The 18,165-nt window shown below is 39.3% G+C and overlaps 1 protein-coding gene across 1 annotated transcript in view; it reads left to right on the top strand.

The window, feature by feature from the left end:
• LOC124154590 (RNA-binding protein 26) overlaps positions 1-18,165 on the top strand; it is a 59,463-nt gene that overhangs the window by 20,821 nt on the left and 20,477 nt on the right. The window contains exons 8-11 of the mRNA XM_046528417.1: positions 3,885-3,959; positions 5,976-6,232; positions 13,596-13,790; positions 17,542-17,679. Of these exons, the coding sequence (XP_046384373.1) occupies positions 3,885-3,959; positions 5,976-6,232; positions 13,596-13,790; positions 17,542-17,679 (665 nt within the window). The remainder of the gene's footprint in view (positions 1-3,884; positions 3,960-5,975; positions 6,233-13,595; positions 13,791-17,541; positions 17,680-18,165) is intronic.

Raw genomic sequence — 18,165 nt, 5'->3', positions numbered from 1 at the left:
TCACCCTCCGGAGCGATAAACCCCATGCGATCTTTTCCATGTTCACCTTTGAGGTACCCACGTGACAACGTGATGCTTACAAGTAAGAAATGCAAACAGGAGCATTGTAGAAATATGTCATGAAGGGAGGAATTCCCCTGCCTACCGCTCATTTTTGACCTATGGTTTCAGATGACTGACTCACGCTGAAAACTAAGGCCACTCAGTTCCCCTTGTACTTGTTACTGGGAATGGGGGGGAATAGCATATTTGCATAAGAGACGCACCCTCATTTTCGGCTGCAATTTCTGGGAAAAAAGTGTATCTCTTACATGCGTTTATACGGTACATAATTAGAAGTCCACAGTTCGGATCACAAGAGGAGAGTGTTTTGTGAAAGCAAATCAACCGTATTGTGAACCAAAGGCTCTGGCGCTGTAGTAGTGGAATAATGCCAATGAGGAATTGCTATGCAGTAGATTCAATCAACTCCTACTAAAATTTCATGTGAATATTCTTGTTGATGAGCATAAATTGAAAGGAGAGATAGTTCTAGACCCTAAACTATATTGCATTCATTTATTACCCCAGTAATAACATTAGTTACGTGGTTAATTAAATTGCTTACTGGAAAGAAAGTGATCTTAAAACCAGAAGAATTTGAATTCCCCTGGTAGTGTGTGTTCTTGTTTATCTGTCTTTAACTGTACTTATCTTATGTAGCTGGCAATATACCATACCCCCATGCTTAGTCATTTTATCCTCATTCCCATCTCACCGATGTGTATTGTACTGATTAAATTAATCTTATGCATCTGAAGAAGTTACATGTCATTCAGCATAATTTAATTCAGTATATCATTGGTAAAGATATTTTTGTTAAGTATGGAGGCAAATGGTTTGATGTATCAAATTATTCATTGGTGAATTTCTTAATGTTTATGAAATGGTTTCTAAATAATGTGTGTTGTTGGTATTGACTCATGATTAGGGACATGCAAAAGGTGGGGTTATTTTATAGCCAAAAGTGGTGTTATGTTTCTGCAAAAGCGATGTTATTTTGCCCTGAAATCGGTGTTATTTTAAAGCCAAAATAATTTATGTTGATTGAGAGCCATCCTTCCAGTGGCCCACCCATTGCCCTAAATTTAGGATATTATTGATTGGGAATAATTAAAGCAATAATATACATGGAGTATTGACTGAATTAACCTATTTTACATATTTATCCTTCGCGTATACATATATCTAGCTTACTTAGAGAGAAATTACTTTTAAATGTCTGTAATTTCAAATGAAATATTGCTATTGTGATCAAGTTGTCATCTTTTACATTTGTTCTCTTATCTGTTAACACAGCGTTATAGCAGGAAAGAAATCTTTCTCAGTCCATGTTTGCAGAAGTGATCCAAATTGCTAAAAGGCACTTAGATGCAAAGGATGTCTCAGACATTTGAGCTCCTGGATTGCTTTAATTACATCCACTGAACCCCGGGAATTTTGCTTTTGTAGTAATTTCTGTAATCCTCCCAACCCCAACATCAACTTCTCTGTCTCCATTGATTCCAGGCCATGAATTTTTTGTTTTTAAGTCAGGGTTCATGTCTGTAGACGGAACTTCTTGGGGATCAAAAACTGAGATCTTTTCAAATACCTATTTTTCTGCTTAGGTCTTCTACCATAAGAGAACTAAGTTTGGTTGACGCTTTTTCAGCCATCTGCATAGGTATTGACTTTACAGCAGCTGCTTTAGAGGTTTTCATGTTTTGCAGATTTAATAAGTGGTTTTATCTAAAAAAGTACTCTTATGAATTTTCTTGAGGCTCATTTTTAACTTCTTTAACTCTTTCAAAATGGTGGAGTTCTCTCCTTAACATGAATGCGGGACTGCGCTCCATGAGATTCCTTGGTCCCCTCTGTATGGAGCATTTATGTTGGACATCTGTTAAGAAAGGTCTTGCAGATAATCAAACACTCTCAACACCAACCTTTTCTGATCCTTCCTAGTGGGCATTTTGCATTATCTTGGACTCTGAGGGTAGTTGGTCTCCCTCCTTTCGTGGTTTACCACCCTACCAGCATCATTGGTTCGCTGTCAACTCATGCTTTGTTTATGTGAATTAGCTATATGGATGATTGTTGCTTGCACGTAAATTGCAGACTTCCAATTGAATTCCTCGATTTATTCTGAGAATTTTAAAATTTTGAATGAAGCTCTACCGTCAGCATTAACGAATTTAATGCCTTAACAATTTCCATGTTGATTTTATAGTGAAATCGAGATATAAGTTAATATTTATGGTAGAATTTCATTTAAAAATTGTAAACTCTGCCAAAAGACAAAGAATTCAATTCTTCGTTTATATTTTTTTTAAGAAAGAACCATATATTTATTTTGCAAACTAACTGAATGAACAATTGTATTATTGCGGTCCCTTGCCAAAAAGAGGGGTAATAAGAGACGAGGGTCTAGGTTCATGCTTCCGGATTTCGGCAGTTACAGATTTTGCCAGTCCATGGTGTTGGCCTGTGTTGGGTCCCGAAACTAAGACTTTGCGAACCCACGAATGTCATAAAAGGAGGAGAGCAAGGAAATGTATTTTCGGCATTAGGCCTGCGTAGGAAAATCTCAGAGGAAAATTTTCGCCTTTCGTCTCCCGGGTCAAGAAACGTCCTGCCACATATTTTCGTCATTAGCAACGAAAGGGTTATCTCTTTATAGAATGTGAGTATTTGGATAGTTTGAACCCTCCAGTAATGTTATTAAGTCAACCATCTGATTCCCATGGCATTTTGGCTACTTTGTGGACATCGTGAATGCGGTTTAGACATCCTCCGGACAAACAAGTCGCCTTATTTCCTCGAGTGTGTTTCTTTGTGGAAATCATGAATTTTCTCCAATTCATGGGCGATTTTCACCAACTCAGACGCAAATTTCATAATTTTTTTCCTTCTGCTCTACATGAAATTGTTTTTCGAGGCGTATATTTAAGCCGTAATTTTTTCACGGCATTGGCCGCTCACCGACGTGACTAATTTCCGCGGCCGCCGGCCGCCGTTCCCGCCACAGCGCCGTGAAATCCAGAGAGTCGTCTTGTTGGAAAGTGGCCTGAATTTTACGGCGCTGTGACGGGAACGGCGGCCGGCGATAAGTCGTTTTGGCTTAAAGCTGCCACAATGTAGCTCCGTGAGTATTTCACGGAATAGACGGCGCACAGCCACTTTTTGCCGCTTTCAGGCTTTTGCTTTGCTCCGGCCGTCGTCGGCACTGTGCTTTCAAATAACCATTGGTCTCAATGCATGTCTTCAAGCGAGTCGAATCGCGCAGTTGACGGCACGGCGTTGTTGACGGTCAGCAAGGCAAGGTTCAATCCGGCCCGGCGGTGCGCCGTTTATGGCGTGAAATACACATCGTGCTATCTTGAGGCTGCTTTCAAACGTGACGACTTTTCGCCGGCCGCCGTTCACGGCACTGTTCCGTGAAATTCAGGCCACTTTCAACCGAGACATCTCACGGCGCTGAGCCGTGAACGGCGGCCCATGGAAATTCGTCGCGTCGAAAAGCGGCCAATGCAGGGAAAATATTACGGCTTAAATGTACGCCTCGAAAAACAATTTCGTGGGAGGAGCATGAGCAGAAGAAAAAAAATTGTGAAAATCGCGTCTGAGTTAGTGAAAATCGCCCATGAATTGGAGAAAATCGCAATTAATACGAAATTCGCATATTCGCGGGAAAACGCCGGAAATCGCGTATTTCGCGGGAAAATCCCGGAATTCGCGTTAAAATTCGCGTTATCGCATTTGCGACTTTTGCATGTCCCTACTCATGATTATACCAAAATTTGGAGCAGACTAAATATTTTTGCTCCAATGGTGTTGATTCTTGATTTTTTGTTTGTTTGTAGAGTATAATCCTGATGCCCCTAGTATGGAGCCAAGGGTGAGCTGGGGAAGGCCTCAGTTTAGAGGTCCACCTCCTGGTGAGTTTGTGTTTTTATTATTAAGGGGAATATTTTGTATTCAAATTTTATCCATAGGAGGGAACACTCAAAATTAAAAATTGGCTTTCAATATATAAAACCAAAAAATATGAATGAAAAACACACAGGCCAATTTTCAGAGCTCAAATTAGATTTTTAACCGAGATAAGTAGCTTTAAAAGTCCGATAGAAGCCTTGGCCACGCCCTCGACGCGAAACGTATTTCTATTGGCTGACACCGCGTGACGTGTGAACCTCATGAATGCCGCGTGAGTAACGCTTGAAGAAGCCGCAACACATCGCATTCGTGGAAATAGTGGCCAAATGTTTATCATCTTAACAAAGAGAAATGTTTATTTTGTTCTGGCTGATTCCCGAAATGTACTGACCTAATTAACAGAGACTGTGACCATTTTTTTGTCTCAAAATGAATCATTTCATTGAAGCGAAACTTTTTTTTAAGATGAAATACTTGCAGTTTTGAGTGAGACAGTAATCATGGCAATAAGCGTGGATGCTTTAATATGTGAACATACCATTGTAAAATCCTTTACTTATTACTACTTTTTAGCTTTTCGGGATGTAAATTATAAAATAAAAGCACAAATCTTCACATTCAATATCTTTCCCCTGCTAGCTGTTTTCTTGCCTTTTTGTGCGTTTTTGGCGCGGAATTCAAGTTGATACTTCAAACTGCTCTGGGGGTGAAATTATTCAGTGCTCAATGGTAAAATTTGGTGAGAGCCTTTCTTACACCCATTGCATAATAAATCAAACATAATATTTGGTAGTGTAATCCCTTCTGTAGTCCAATGCAGTTAAAGTTAAAATTAGAGTTTAGCCTTTATAGAACAGAACTTGATAATGCCATAAATCACCTACTGTAACTCTTGATTATATGAAGCAGGGTAATTCGAATTTTTGAATATACAAAGTGAAATTGTCTGACCTTACTGTAGGCTTATTGGGTCATTCCATGTCAGTTCATCCAGGCATGACACACCTACCGACTCGGATTTTGATGAAACTTGAAAATATTCATCCTTCCGTGTAGGAATGAAACAGTGTAAAATATTTCTTGGCTCTCTCTAATAGTTTTTTTTCACGACCATTTGAAGTTTGGGTGAAACTGCAGTATTTCAACGAATGCGGTCTCCAGAGGCACTTGTACCTCCAGAGGGAAATAATTTGTCTCAGCCATAGTTTTCATCCGATTCTTATGAAAATTTGCAGGTTTACCATAGAAGTCATGAGGATTCCAAAAAATAATTGAAAAATATCCTATGGGATATTGGAAATTCTCTAAACTCATATGTTTCATAAGATTTTAGAAAATTTTGCGTCAAAAACATGGTTCTTTAAAACATCAAATTTTGACCTGAGGCAATATCTGAATCAAGCTAAATTATTTTTTCTAATATTCCTTAAGGTATGACCCACCACCTGTAAAAATAAAATTCATGGGTTTTTGCTTGCTTTGTTGTTAAAAAAAATTTTATGTAAAAAAAATCCCTTTTCACGACTCTGGTAGTCGGTGTTGGGTCCTCCTTCAAGTGTGATGAAATGCGTGTGTTAACTGTTTTCTATATCTAAGCAAATATTTACAACATGAATCTAGTATATAATAAGTTCAAAAATTAAAACATTTTTTATGTGCAAGTTCCTTTTCTCCCGATAAGAAAAATATATTTTTGAAATAGAATATTTTAAGGAATTCATAGCACTTACCCATCATTGCTGGGGATAACTTGACTGTTGCTTTATAAAACACATCAAAATACATGCAAAAACATACATGTCAATACAAGTTAACTTTCTCCATTTTGTATTGACAAAAATTTTCACGTATGTGTTTTACTTCATTAATGTTTCACAATAAAAAAAAAATAATGTTAGAGGATACATTGTCTAACCTTGACCAGCCTTTACTCAAATAAGGACTATACATTAACTTGTAGCAGCAGCTTCTTTGATATATGATCTTATGACTCCTACATTGTTCACTCTTTCTCCTAGGTATGAGAGGAGGTATGCGGCATGTTGTTCCGAGGCAGACTAACTATGGTGGAGGAGGTGGGAATTTGGCGGGCAATGCTAGTGGTGGACAACAACAGCATATTCCACAGAGGGAATTGATCAGTGTTCCTGTCTCTGACAATGCCCATCTTTTACAGCCTCATAAACATCCCATTGCAGATCCTCCTCAGCCTAGCTTTACAAGTTACAAGAGGCCCCGCTTGGACAACAATGGACCATATATACCTTCAGTTGAGGTAAAAATGTGTGGATTATTGAAGTGGACCCATGTTTAGGCTTTCCTTAATTAATTCAGAATCTTTTTTGACATTCTTCTTTCCTTAGATCTGAGTATGTAAAAGTATGTAAATTATTTAGGCTTGCATGTATTGTCACCTTTTTGGTATGCTTTTAGGAGTGACGTAGGTTTATGCCAATGGAGTGCAGTGGAACCTCTCTTATGAAGCTTTCAGTGGACTACCAAAAACAGTTTCATACGTGAGGTTTTACGGTAAGGGAGCATGAAACCCTTTTCAATCAGGTCTGCTAAGTTTCCAGGTTGCAATCACTCATTTGGAGGCAAGAAAATTAAGCCCAATAATCGTATGTACTCAAAAGCAACACCACAGATATTCTTATACCTAAAGAGAAACATACATCTTATTAAAAGTATTGCTAGTTATTGAAAACTTATGATCCTTCATTAGCATCCTATTTAATACTTGCACAGCATGCCCAATCAGGTGACTGAAATAGATGTGCATGCTGCAATATTCTTGTTGGACAGTTCTCTTGACAATTCGTGTTAGTGAGGTATGTCATATCATCGGACCTGAAAAATGTTTCGTAACTGAGGTTGTCGTACAAGTGAAAAGTTTCATAACCGAGGTCATTGTACAACTGAAAAATTTCATAACCACGGTTGAAAATTCATTGGCTCATGTGGGGTTATTCACAGGACTAAAAAAAATGTTGTAAAAGAGTGATCATCGTGTTCTTCTGTATGTTTATAAAAATAATCTGAAAACTAAAACTTTTTGAAGGCACCACTTCACCAAAGATTGTGGAATAAAATGAAACAAAAATGATGAACTATTGAGGCTGTATTGAAGTGAAAATTTTTTTGATAAATTTGTTTTGTTCAAAATTTAAACGAATTAAAACATACATTAGTCTCCCGTTATTACAGAGTTCGTGGGACCAAGACTTTGAAGGTTAAAATTAAGGGCATGGTGTACTTGCAATGGAACTGTTATGTCATGTTCATGTTCTTGCTACTTCACTGATGCTGAATTAAAATACATACTTCAGATCCCTAATCCGTCTTCAGAAGACAAAAATTTACCTATTAATTCAATGGATAGCATTGGAAGGAAGTCCCACTCTTAGCGACTAATATCTATGTAAAGCCTGAATCACACGATCATTTTTTTTTGTCGCGAAAATACAGTAAACTCTTGATTTTACGAAGTCAGTGGGACCCGGAAAATTGGCACTTCGTAAAATCGAGTTTCGTAATTTCAAACCTTTTTCATAAGTCACGAAAAAATGTTCGCTTTTGTTTCTTCCGCCCTTTTTTGTCTTTAGTGGTCTTATTTTAACGTTTTCGGTGGTTATTCTCGGTATTATTCATAGAAAAGGCTTTTTGTTATCGATTATGCTGTGATAGATCGTTAAATAATTATACCACCATAAAATTCCCAATTCTCGTTCATACTTCAACATCAACGATCGCTTAAGAAATTCCCGACCAGCTTAGAAAACGTAATCAAATAATGAATTGCAAAGTTTATTATAAGAATTTAATGTTATAAATTTGTGGTTAGGAGCGAATAACAACTATTAAGTTCGCGTAAGATATATATTTGTTTCCAGCACCCACGGAATTTTAGCGGCAGCCGGCCTAACCGCCATTTATGTCGCCCTCTATCGCTCAGTGACGAGAAAAAAAAAGAAAAACGAGGGCCTCCACCCGTTTCCAAAATAACTTTCGTAAGTTAATATTTCGAGTTACTCCGTATTTTCAGTTGAATGTGCTATCTTTTCCATTAGTTATTTTCATTGAGATTCAGTTACGATTATAAATTACGTAGGACATGATTACCGTATAAGCTCGTGTAAGAGGCGCACCTTTTTTCCCAAACATTGCAGCCGAAAATGGGGGTGCGCCTCTTACACAAACTTCTTATCTTCCCCCCCTCCCCTACCCGGTCGCAAGTCCAAGGGGAACTGAGGGGCCTTGGTTTAAAGCGTGAGTCAGTCATCTGAAACCCTGGGTCAAAATCAAGCGGCAGGTAGGGGAGTTTCTCCCTTAGTGACGTATTTTTAAAATGCTCCTGTTTGAATTTCTTGTAAGCATCGCGCCGTCACGTCGGTGCCCCAGAGGTGAACATTGAAAAGATCGCTCGGGGTGATTCGCTCCGGAGCGCGCGCTAAATTTACTGCCACGAGTGGGTATCCCGCGGCATTTATGCTGCATATAGTAATCGCTTATCAAATGTATAGAAACGCGTAGTTTTGAAGGACATAACTGATTCGTCAACATCTGTCTTGCCGAGCAATTTCCATTACGCTGAGCACCTGATTTTTCAAAAATTATCTTCAGACGCTTATATGAGGATTTTTGCAACTGAAAATTATATTGGTGTCAAAACCTGCGGTTTAAAAAATTCGAACGAGTGTGTTCATTGTTGGACTAGCGCTGAAGGAGAGGTCGAGGGGAAGGAGCGCGCTCCATATTTCAAGCTACGAGGCTATGAGCGAAGGAGCAAGGGAAGAACACGTCCGATCTTGCATGTGACGTCGTTGCCTTTAAAGTGAAGAGGCGAAGGCACAGCAATGTGATATACGCAGTTTGCGTTGCCTGAAGTTTCCAGTCCGTCTCGTCTTGTTTGAATGCGCTTATGCTACGCTTGTTTCTTCCGAAATTGTGCGCTTTGGACTATGTTGAATATTAGTAGCCTTGTTTTAGCTATATATCTTTGTGTCAATCAATTAGAGCTCAAAAAACTTAAATGCTGTCAGAAATACGTCGCGTTAGGTCTAATTCTTTTTAGAACCTCGTGCGTGTCATACAATTGCTGAAAGATATCGAGATATCTTCGAGCTCAGAAGGTGACTCACGTAGCATTTGACCTCCAGAAACTCGGAGAATTGAACCTGGTAGACCGAAAAAGGTCAGTTGGTGAGATGGGGTAGGGATGAAACGCGTTTCCATTGATCCCCTCTAACTTGATAATTTCCTATTTTCCTATGGAGTCCCGGAAAGGAAAAAAACGGCCCCTTGCACACACACCGAATTTGGACGGCCGGTAAAATATCGGCCGATATTTTACCGGCGAAGCGATGCTTGCACACACGCCGGATTTTTACCGGTCAAACGATAAGTTGCTATGTTTTTGAGCCGGCGACGGCGATCCACAGTGACAATGGCCGGCAGCTAACCGGCATTTAGCCGGTGCCGGCGCGTGTTCGGTACGTGTGCAAGCTCCAATGTTCTCCCATTGTTCACTATTGGAATGTGGACGGCCGATATTTTACCGGCCGTCCAAAATCGGTGCGTGTGCAAGGGGCCTTAAATCTACGACGTGGTTATTATCCTAAGGCGCTGAGATTGCCCCGATTGTTGTCCTATCTCTTGGGAAGGTTCATGCTATGTGCCTGTCGTGTTTTGCCATAAAATTTTCTACGGCTGCAATTCTATTGCAATACTCCTGCGAGAGCTTTTAAACAAAATTGTTCGTGAGTAGGACAAGCAATGTAGAGCGATGACGTATGCGAAAAGAGGATCGGAACTCTTTCTACTCCCTCTTATGCCGCTATTACCGCCGCAGTTATCAAAATTTCCTCTTTCAAATAGTACTGAAAGGAAGACATTTCGATAACTGTCGAAATTCCAGGCATACGTCTGCAACACCGCACGATAGGACAAAAAAAGTCGCAAAATTTTTTTTCTTTATAGCTTCGATCCTCAAAATAGGGGTGCGCCTCTTACACGTGTGCGTCTCTTACACAAGCTTATACGGTATCTTCTGGCGAATATTTGAAGTAAATTCTGTTTGAGTTCTCCGTCCGGATACTGTGCTCCGTCATCTTAGCAGACATTGCTACGAATGACTTAATTCTTCATCAGGACCATATTCTTCATACCGGGTGTGAAGTGCTATGTTCATATAGTATTTCTCTCTTCTTTTATGCCGACAGGAGCAAGGTTCCAACCGGGTATGTAATGAAAGTTATGCAAAGAATCATTGACGTAGAGATAAGATTTTTCTTAGCTTTAGCACTAAAAAATAGTCGCGCTATAATCGTAAATAAATATAGTGAGGAAAGAGCAATGAAAATAATTTCAATTGAAACGTCAGCAGAGAAGAAGAGAGACAATTATAAGTGCGGCACCATTTCCCCGACAGTGGAAGATACTCTCAGTGGGTGGGGTGAATAAGAGTGGGATGGGGATTGCCTGAGGAAAGAAGCGGTCAGCATATGGTGGGGTGAAGGGGGCAGGAGAAAGAAGGGTGGGGAAAGGGCCTTCAGCTCTGCCTCAGTTTACGTTTGGGGGGCGTATTTTTCTACGACACACTCAAGCTCCGTAACTTTAGGGGGGAGTGAATGGGCAATGCTGGGGAAGGAGGGGTTTGGGATGCGTAAGGTGGGTGTCAGCAAGATCAGCAGAAGGCCACGGGAGGAAGTAAACAAAGACTTTGGAAAGAAAGATCTCTCGGCATGGGAAAACGGGGAGACGCACGAGAAGAAAGTTCATGGTTAGAGTTAGAAGTGCGTCTTCATTACGGGTAGCCTGAAAAATAAGTTTGTGGTTAATAGAGCCCAATACTTAAGATATTTAAGTTGTTTACTCAGGAAGGCTATTGTATACACGAAAAGATACTACTAAAAAAATCTGTCATTTTTTTCTTTTTGCCCTTCTCCATCGCCGCTTCCACAATGGTTTCTAACTTACATAAATGGGAATGAAATTGGGGACCTAACTCGTTAGCCAGATCAAAATATCTTAATGTTTGGAGGGTAGCGTGTACTTCTTTTTTATTTGGTGAAATTACTTCCTCACTTTCATCTTCGTCGTCACTGCTATTCTGACTAGTCCCGGCCGCTGCTTCTTCCGACGTATGTACCGGCGTCCCATTGTCGCAAGCCCGGAGATCATCGTCAAGGGCAATATAATCGTTTGATGTTGCGCGCTGTGCTCTTCCTGCTTTTTCCAAGAATTTTTCAAAATCATCTTTTAAGCCTCTAATCTCCTCCACGATTTTATCCGCTGCAGCTTCCTGAAGGTATAACGTAACGAATCAACTATAGCCGTGATATTATAGCGGTAGAATTACTAGTAGGCTAGTTGCATCAATTACCAACCTCGAGAACATCCTCATGATGCGCTATCAAAGGGAATCCGGACGATTTCCAGCAATTTGCGATTGTAGTGAAGGAAATAAAGGTCGTCTTTGAACCGTGCTCCTGCAATGAAAAATGACAATTTTATTAACTTGGCCATTTTAGCAAAGTTAACAAAATCGTTATTTCTCATCCCAGAAACACGGTTCAGAGACGTACTTGAATGCCTGATTGGCAGGAGTGCGATGCAAACAATTATTTTTGATGACGGCATTGATTGATAGATTTTCAAAATGCAGTCAGAGCGGTCACTTTTGGGGAGAAAGGCTCGGAGGGACAAAGAGAGGGGCCAGCGAGGGTGAGCTCGTCGAGGAAAGGGTCCCGGATTAGGGACCCTTCGAAGTGCTTCGGCGAAAAGTAGTCAAGTAGTCTTCGAAGTACGTTCACAGCAGCCTGCCTTGCGAACGCACCAGGTACGTTCATAGCAGTGCAAAGGGTTAATTAGGAGTGTACGAAATACCCCGCGCGACCTTCCTGACATGTTAAACTACGAAGTATTGTCGATGCGATGTTTACGATTGGGCACGTAAATAGGGGAATTATGTCAGTCGCGATATTTTACTTAACTCCTACTTCCCCTAATTTCCCACTGTGAGGTTTGAGGCGAACCCTTTCTCTCCAAACACTTTCTTTCACACTTTTGATGAACCACAGTTGATAGCTAATTTTTTTTTTAGCTACATACGCCGGCGTAACTAGTTTTGTTGACAAATATTTCGCCATAGTTCGTATAAACGAATGCCTTTCGCTCCTGGGGACCGATCCGGGGTTCATAAATTCAAAACATTTCGTAAAATCGAAACTTCGTATAATCGAATAGCACCATGTATTTACCATAGGCTTTTCGCCGCGACCTCACTATCACTTCGTATAATCGAAAACTTCGTAAAATCCTGCTTCGTATAATCGAGAGTTTACTGTAATCACTATCGCGATCACTAGGCGAAATGATCGTCGCCGGCAATTGTTTTTCGCGTTCGCGATCGCGATGAGGATTCCCATCGCTATTTTTCATCACTAGTCCGGTCGCTTTTTCCGTCGCTAAAACCGTCCCTAAAACCCCATACCAGCCAATCGGAACGCATGACCGTATGGAGCGATTGCAGCATAACATATGACAATTGTGGGAACGACATAGATTAACAAACACGCTTTATATTTACATGATTCGGGTCCTATGACAACTAGCTGTAATATCGGAAATGATGCGAAAAGCGATGGCAGGAGTGACCGTGTGATCCAGAAAAATGATCACCAGAGCGATCGCTCTTTGCGATGGGAAAAGTGATTACTTTCACGACAAAAAAAAGTGATCGTGTGATTCAGGCTTAATTGTTTCCTATGTTCCTAAGAAATGTGAAATACAGAAGTACTTTAGCAGTAGTGTCGTTCCCTCCATTTGTAACATTTTCAGAGAAAATCTTGAGTTGAAAATCATCTTAGTCTTTTTTTTCCATTTCTTCAGGAGATTTATTACTCTTATGTATGATTTTACACTTTCCCGGCGAACAGAATATTTAAACTTGGGGGTTCTTACTCTTGTCACAGAATCGAAAGGTTAATTGAGTGTTATCTTTAATCAGACAGACTTTCTGATCATTTGGAATAGAAAATTTTGTTCGGAGAGTGATGATGGAGCCTGTTATGCATTCTGTGATCAACCTCCCCTTTCCACCCTTAAAGCCTATTCCAGTGCCTATCATCTCTTCCCTTGTTGCACTATGGTAAAATAAGCCGGCCTCGGTGGCGGTGGGGTAAAGTCCTCGCCTGCCAATCTGTAGGTCGTGGGTTCGAATCCCGTCTGGGTAGGTGATCCCTATCCAGGGCATGGGTGTTTGTGTTGTACTTTGTTAATATTGGAAACCCTCGTTGTAAAAGGCCGTCATGTGCTGTTTACGGGCAATGTGATAATAAATAAATAAAGAAAAAAAAGAACAGTGAAAGAGCTGAAGCCATGGGAGTAAACCCTTGTAGAGTAATCTAGACCCTGATTCCTATACTTTTACTGGCATTTTTCCCCAAAGGATGGGCAAAATTTTTTTTTAATGCTTGGTGGAAAATTTCATTCGCAAATTCAGTTTGTTAAAATGAATAGATTTCCTATTTGTGCTTAATTTTGTGAGGAATTTTTGCTCATTTACATTCTGTGTGTCCGTGTTTCAAATTGTGCCGATGTGACTTCAAAATATCATTGAATTCTTACAATTTCAGGAGCCAGAGTTGGAGTTGGAATGTGATGTTGGAGCTGGCAAAAGAAAAGCTGGTTTTGACTATAGTCGGCTTGGACCTAGGAAAAACAATCCTAATAATTGCTCCTTGGAGTTGAAAAAGGTGCCTCGTGGCTTGAACAATATTGCTCACCTGAACAACCATTTTGCCAAGTTTGGCAAGATTGTTAACATCCAGGTAAGGAGTCATCATACCCCTTACAAATTAAAGAGTCACAATAATTTAATTAATGAGTAGCATTTTGATACAGTAATCAATTTCTATACAGCAGTCATTTACAGATTGCCCTTGAAAAAAATTTACAAGGAAGAAACGTTGGGTATACGTCTGATTTTTATGGGGGAATTACATAGGTAGGGCCTCAGGTTATCAACCCATTCAATATGGGGCAGGGATCTCAAACTTACCTACCAAAATTGGGTCCACTTTGGAGGATTTTGATTGTTTGCCTTCACTTTGGTCTTATTAACATTGTAATTTGTTGTTTTTGGTCCTTAAATGACTTTCTAAAAGATAATTTACAACTATGTCAATCCATGTGGTTTGTATCTTAAGTTCTGTTGAATTGCCTTACCATCAAGGAACCTGGTCTGCATATTGTGCTGTACCTGGGCCTCATAGCCAAGTGGGTATTTTTTCCTTGGTAATTATTATGGATTACAAACATGGTCACACATCTGGATCCAAATTTTTCATATAGGAGCGTTCTATTCCTTTGAATATATCATTAGCTTATGCATCCATCTATGTTAAAATATTTGTTTCAACACAAGAGAACCATGAACCATATAGTGAAGTTCAAGGGGCCTAAAATTTTCAAATTTGTTATTCAGAAGCTGGCCTATTTTTACCAAATTTATAATGATTTCACAATTTTAAATTAAGTTTTGTTGACTCTGATAGCATTTTAATGTTTTGTGCACTATTTTCTTTTTTATTGACAAATTAAGTACAAATGCCATTTGCTTGTGATAAAGTGTAAACTTATTGAAAGGATATCATGAGAAAAGATCAGTGGCATTCGCTGACTTGAGACAAAGTAGTAAATTACAGTATAACCTCATTAATCCAACCTTAGAGTAATCCTGTGTGTTCAGTATCTGGCATCCCAGGCGGACAACCTTTCATTGGCTAAAATAATTTTGTTAGCTTTTAATTAGAGATGTGCGAATAGCATCCGGGAATACTCGAATACCTCGAATACCAGAAAGTATTCGATATTCGAGATCTCGAATAGTTATGCCAAAGGTACCGTCTCGAATACCTCGAATACTTTGAATTTCGCGTCATACGCTTTCGCTCGCACGTCATTGGTAGTTGACTCAGAAAAATGAGAACTCTAGTCGTTTAGTGCATGCAGCGCCGTTTTAGGCAAGCTGACGAACTATATCAAATTCGCGGGTTAGAGCGGTGAAAAGAGTTCGACATGGGGAACCGAAATTGATAGGGTGAAAAAATCCGAGAATCCCAGGTGTCCCCAGTCAGGAGTAACTCAGTGCCGTAGGATAGCAACATAGGCGCAATTCCCACGATCCGCTATTCCCTCCATTCAGCATTCATCCCACCCAATCTGACAATTTACTCTTCTCCGAAATCAAACAAAAGGTCCCAGCTCGTAAAGGGATCGTATTACGAAGACTTTAGCTTCGAAAAAATATAAAGTTACCGGAAAATAACAGAATCGCGTTTCACCCTTCACTCTTTCTCCCCCACTGACCATTTTCCCGCATCCATCTTTTGATAAAAATAAGACGAGGTGTTTACCATGTGTCCTTTGTGGCTAATAACGACAGGCACTTATTTTGAATCTTCCCCAGGAGATGAAACTACCACAGGGAGGAACTCAGTGCCGTGGGATAGTGACATTGGCGCATTTCCCACGATCTGCTATCCCCCTCCCTTCAGCATTCGCCTCACCCACTCTGACGATTTCCTCTTCTCCGATATCAAACAAAAGATCCGACCTCGTGCAGGGATCGTATTACGAAGACCTTAGCTTCGAAAAAATATCAAGTTACGCGAGAAAAATAAAAACGTGTCTCGCACCCACCCCCTTTTCTCACCTGCTGACCCTTTTCTACCAAGCTGCTTCGAATTTCCCCCTTTCTGGAGGTCAACTGCTGCATGAGTCATCTACTAGCCCGAAAGGTGTCTAACAATGACTTTCGGCAATTATTATTACACTTTTATTGGATTGAAATATTAGTAATATGCGCGTAATTTAAGAAAGAATAAGACCAAACACGACACATTTATGACTTTATTTAAGCATTTTACGCCGGAAAATAAATGCCGGAAAGACGAAGAAATACGACGGGGGCTTAGCATTTTGGCGTAATGCTCAAATAGGGTGCTTTCCTACTATTTTTTTATTGCCTAAATCGAAATATTAATACTCCTGGAGTACGTATTTAACGCTTTTAGATTTTTATTGGACGATATCTATTTTTCGCGAATAAATTAAAAGTGAAAATTTTCAAGCGCACGAAAACGCTACGCGTTAGTGGGAATGATGGAGAAAAGTCTGTGTGACGCATTTCTGGTTCCCCCTCCCGCCTTGTGAGGTGACCTTGGGCGAGGCTCAGAGCGCTCATACCTTACCAAAGCTTACCTTATCAAACGAAGAAAACTTACCGACCTTAGCCAGTTTTAATAAGTGAGTACTAAGACATGTTTCCCTGAGCTCTGTGCCTCATGCATGCATAAGTAACCTCAGACGAAGTAAAACTCCTATCCTCTCGTGTAGAAACTAGGTCCCTGTGATGTCAAGTGGAGTGGCATCACATGGGTGCCAATGTGGCCTTTTTCAAATGAGGATAAAATTGACCATTGCCATTGGTCTAGACCGGTATTTCTAGCACCAAATAATTTGTATATTATGAATACACCAATGGTAGGTAACGAATCACAATCAATGCCTTTCGTTTTCTTAAATGAAGGAAACTACCCTATTGTTTACATAAAATTAAAATATTCCATTAATCAGCTAAATTCCTGTTTGAATCCTTTAAAGGCAATCACAATTACTCGCCAAAATCTTGGGTTTCCTGCTGCATAGGCGACATAGTCAAACATTCTCACATTCATAGTTAAGTATTCGAGGTATTCGAAATTCGAGGTATTCGAATATTCGAGCAATGATTTGATATTCGAATTCGAGAAATCTACTTTTCGACCCATCCCTACTTTTAATGAAAGATTAAAAAAAATATTTTTCAATACACGATAAGAATTTTTTTCTTTTTTGGCATCTGTCTCTCTGCTGTATTCTCATGTAATCGGTGCACAATTTTGGTTAAGTAGTAACCCACTTGACCTACTATTTTGGAAGAAAACGTAAGTTATGTTACTAAATAAGGTCTGGAGGGCATGCAGTGAACTTAATATTTTACTGTAATGTTTTGCTTCGAAGTCAACGTTTTATTCCGTAATTAATATTCAAAATTATTTTTGTGAGCTGTATTTATTTCATATCCATTTCTAGTAATCCAGCATTTTATATAATGCAGCCATATCACAGTTGTGTGTCAGATTACTGGGATTGCTCTAATATTGAAAGGGGTGATTTTGTCATTTGATAAATGATGATGAATTCAAATAAATTGTGACTTAAAAATTATTGTTTGATATTATTATGCCATTGTCAGAACACATGACCACAACTGTTTAAGATTGAATAACTGCTTTCAAGGCATGGTCTTGTCATCTCTAACACAAATTTATTGTTTGTGTATAGCATAGAATTTTTAATGCTTCGTTTGCCATGCCTCATAAATTCAAGCTTTTTGCTGTGTGGCGTGCTTATGGTTTTGGGCTTCTTATGTAGTGACTCAGCTCTGATGTAAATTTAAGATTTAAGCTAATTGGTAATATAAGCATCTATCTTCTCTTCCATATAAATGATGCGATTTAAACTTTGTTTTTTAAGGTGAGCTTTGAAGGTGATCCAGAAGCAGCTCTAATAACATTCAGTAGTCATGCTGAAGCCAATGCCGCCTATAGAAGTACAGAGGCCGTTTTGAATAACAGGTTCATCAAGGTCTTCTGGCACAACAAGAAAGATGAGGTATGATTTTTTATGTTTCTTAAAGTATATGAGGATTGCATGTTTTATTTTAAAGCTACTTTAATATTATCAAATTCAACAATTATATGTTTACTCCTGTAATTTTATTTTTTATGAGCGGAGAATCATAATGTCTCTGGTAAAAAAATCTGCCTTTTTAATCACTGAGAATTGAATGAATATATTTAAGGTGTATTTGTAATGTATATTTTATGGTAAACATTACTATTTTTGCTGCAGCAATATTTTAAATATAAATAAATATTCCTAGTTAAAAATGCTTACTTCATATTCTTCAAATAAGCGTCCTTTAATATCCTTGTCAATGTCTGTGGTGAGCGAAGCTGAAAAGCTATAAAATCTATGGCTACCATTGTTAGAAGAGAGCTGTGGTTAGTGAGTTTCAGGTACATATTGTAATCTCCAAGTGAAACTAAGCATCGATTGTTTTTAGGGAATGGCATCTTTTTGAATGAATGTGATCTA

This window comes from Ischnura elegans, chromosome 2 (assembly GCF_921293095.1).
Source record: "Ischnura elegans chromosome 2, ioIscEleg1.1, whole genome shotgun sequence".
NCBI lineage: Eukaryota > Metazoa > Arthropoda > Insecta > Odonata > Coenagrionidae > Ischnura > Ischnura elegans.
The sequence above is the reverse complement of the archived record's forward strand: the minus strand, read 5'-3'. Positions and strand labels throughout refer to the sequence as shown.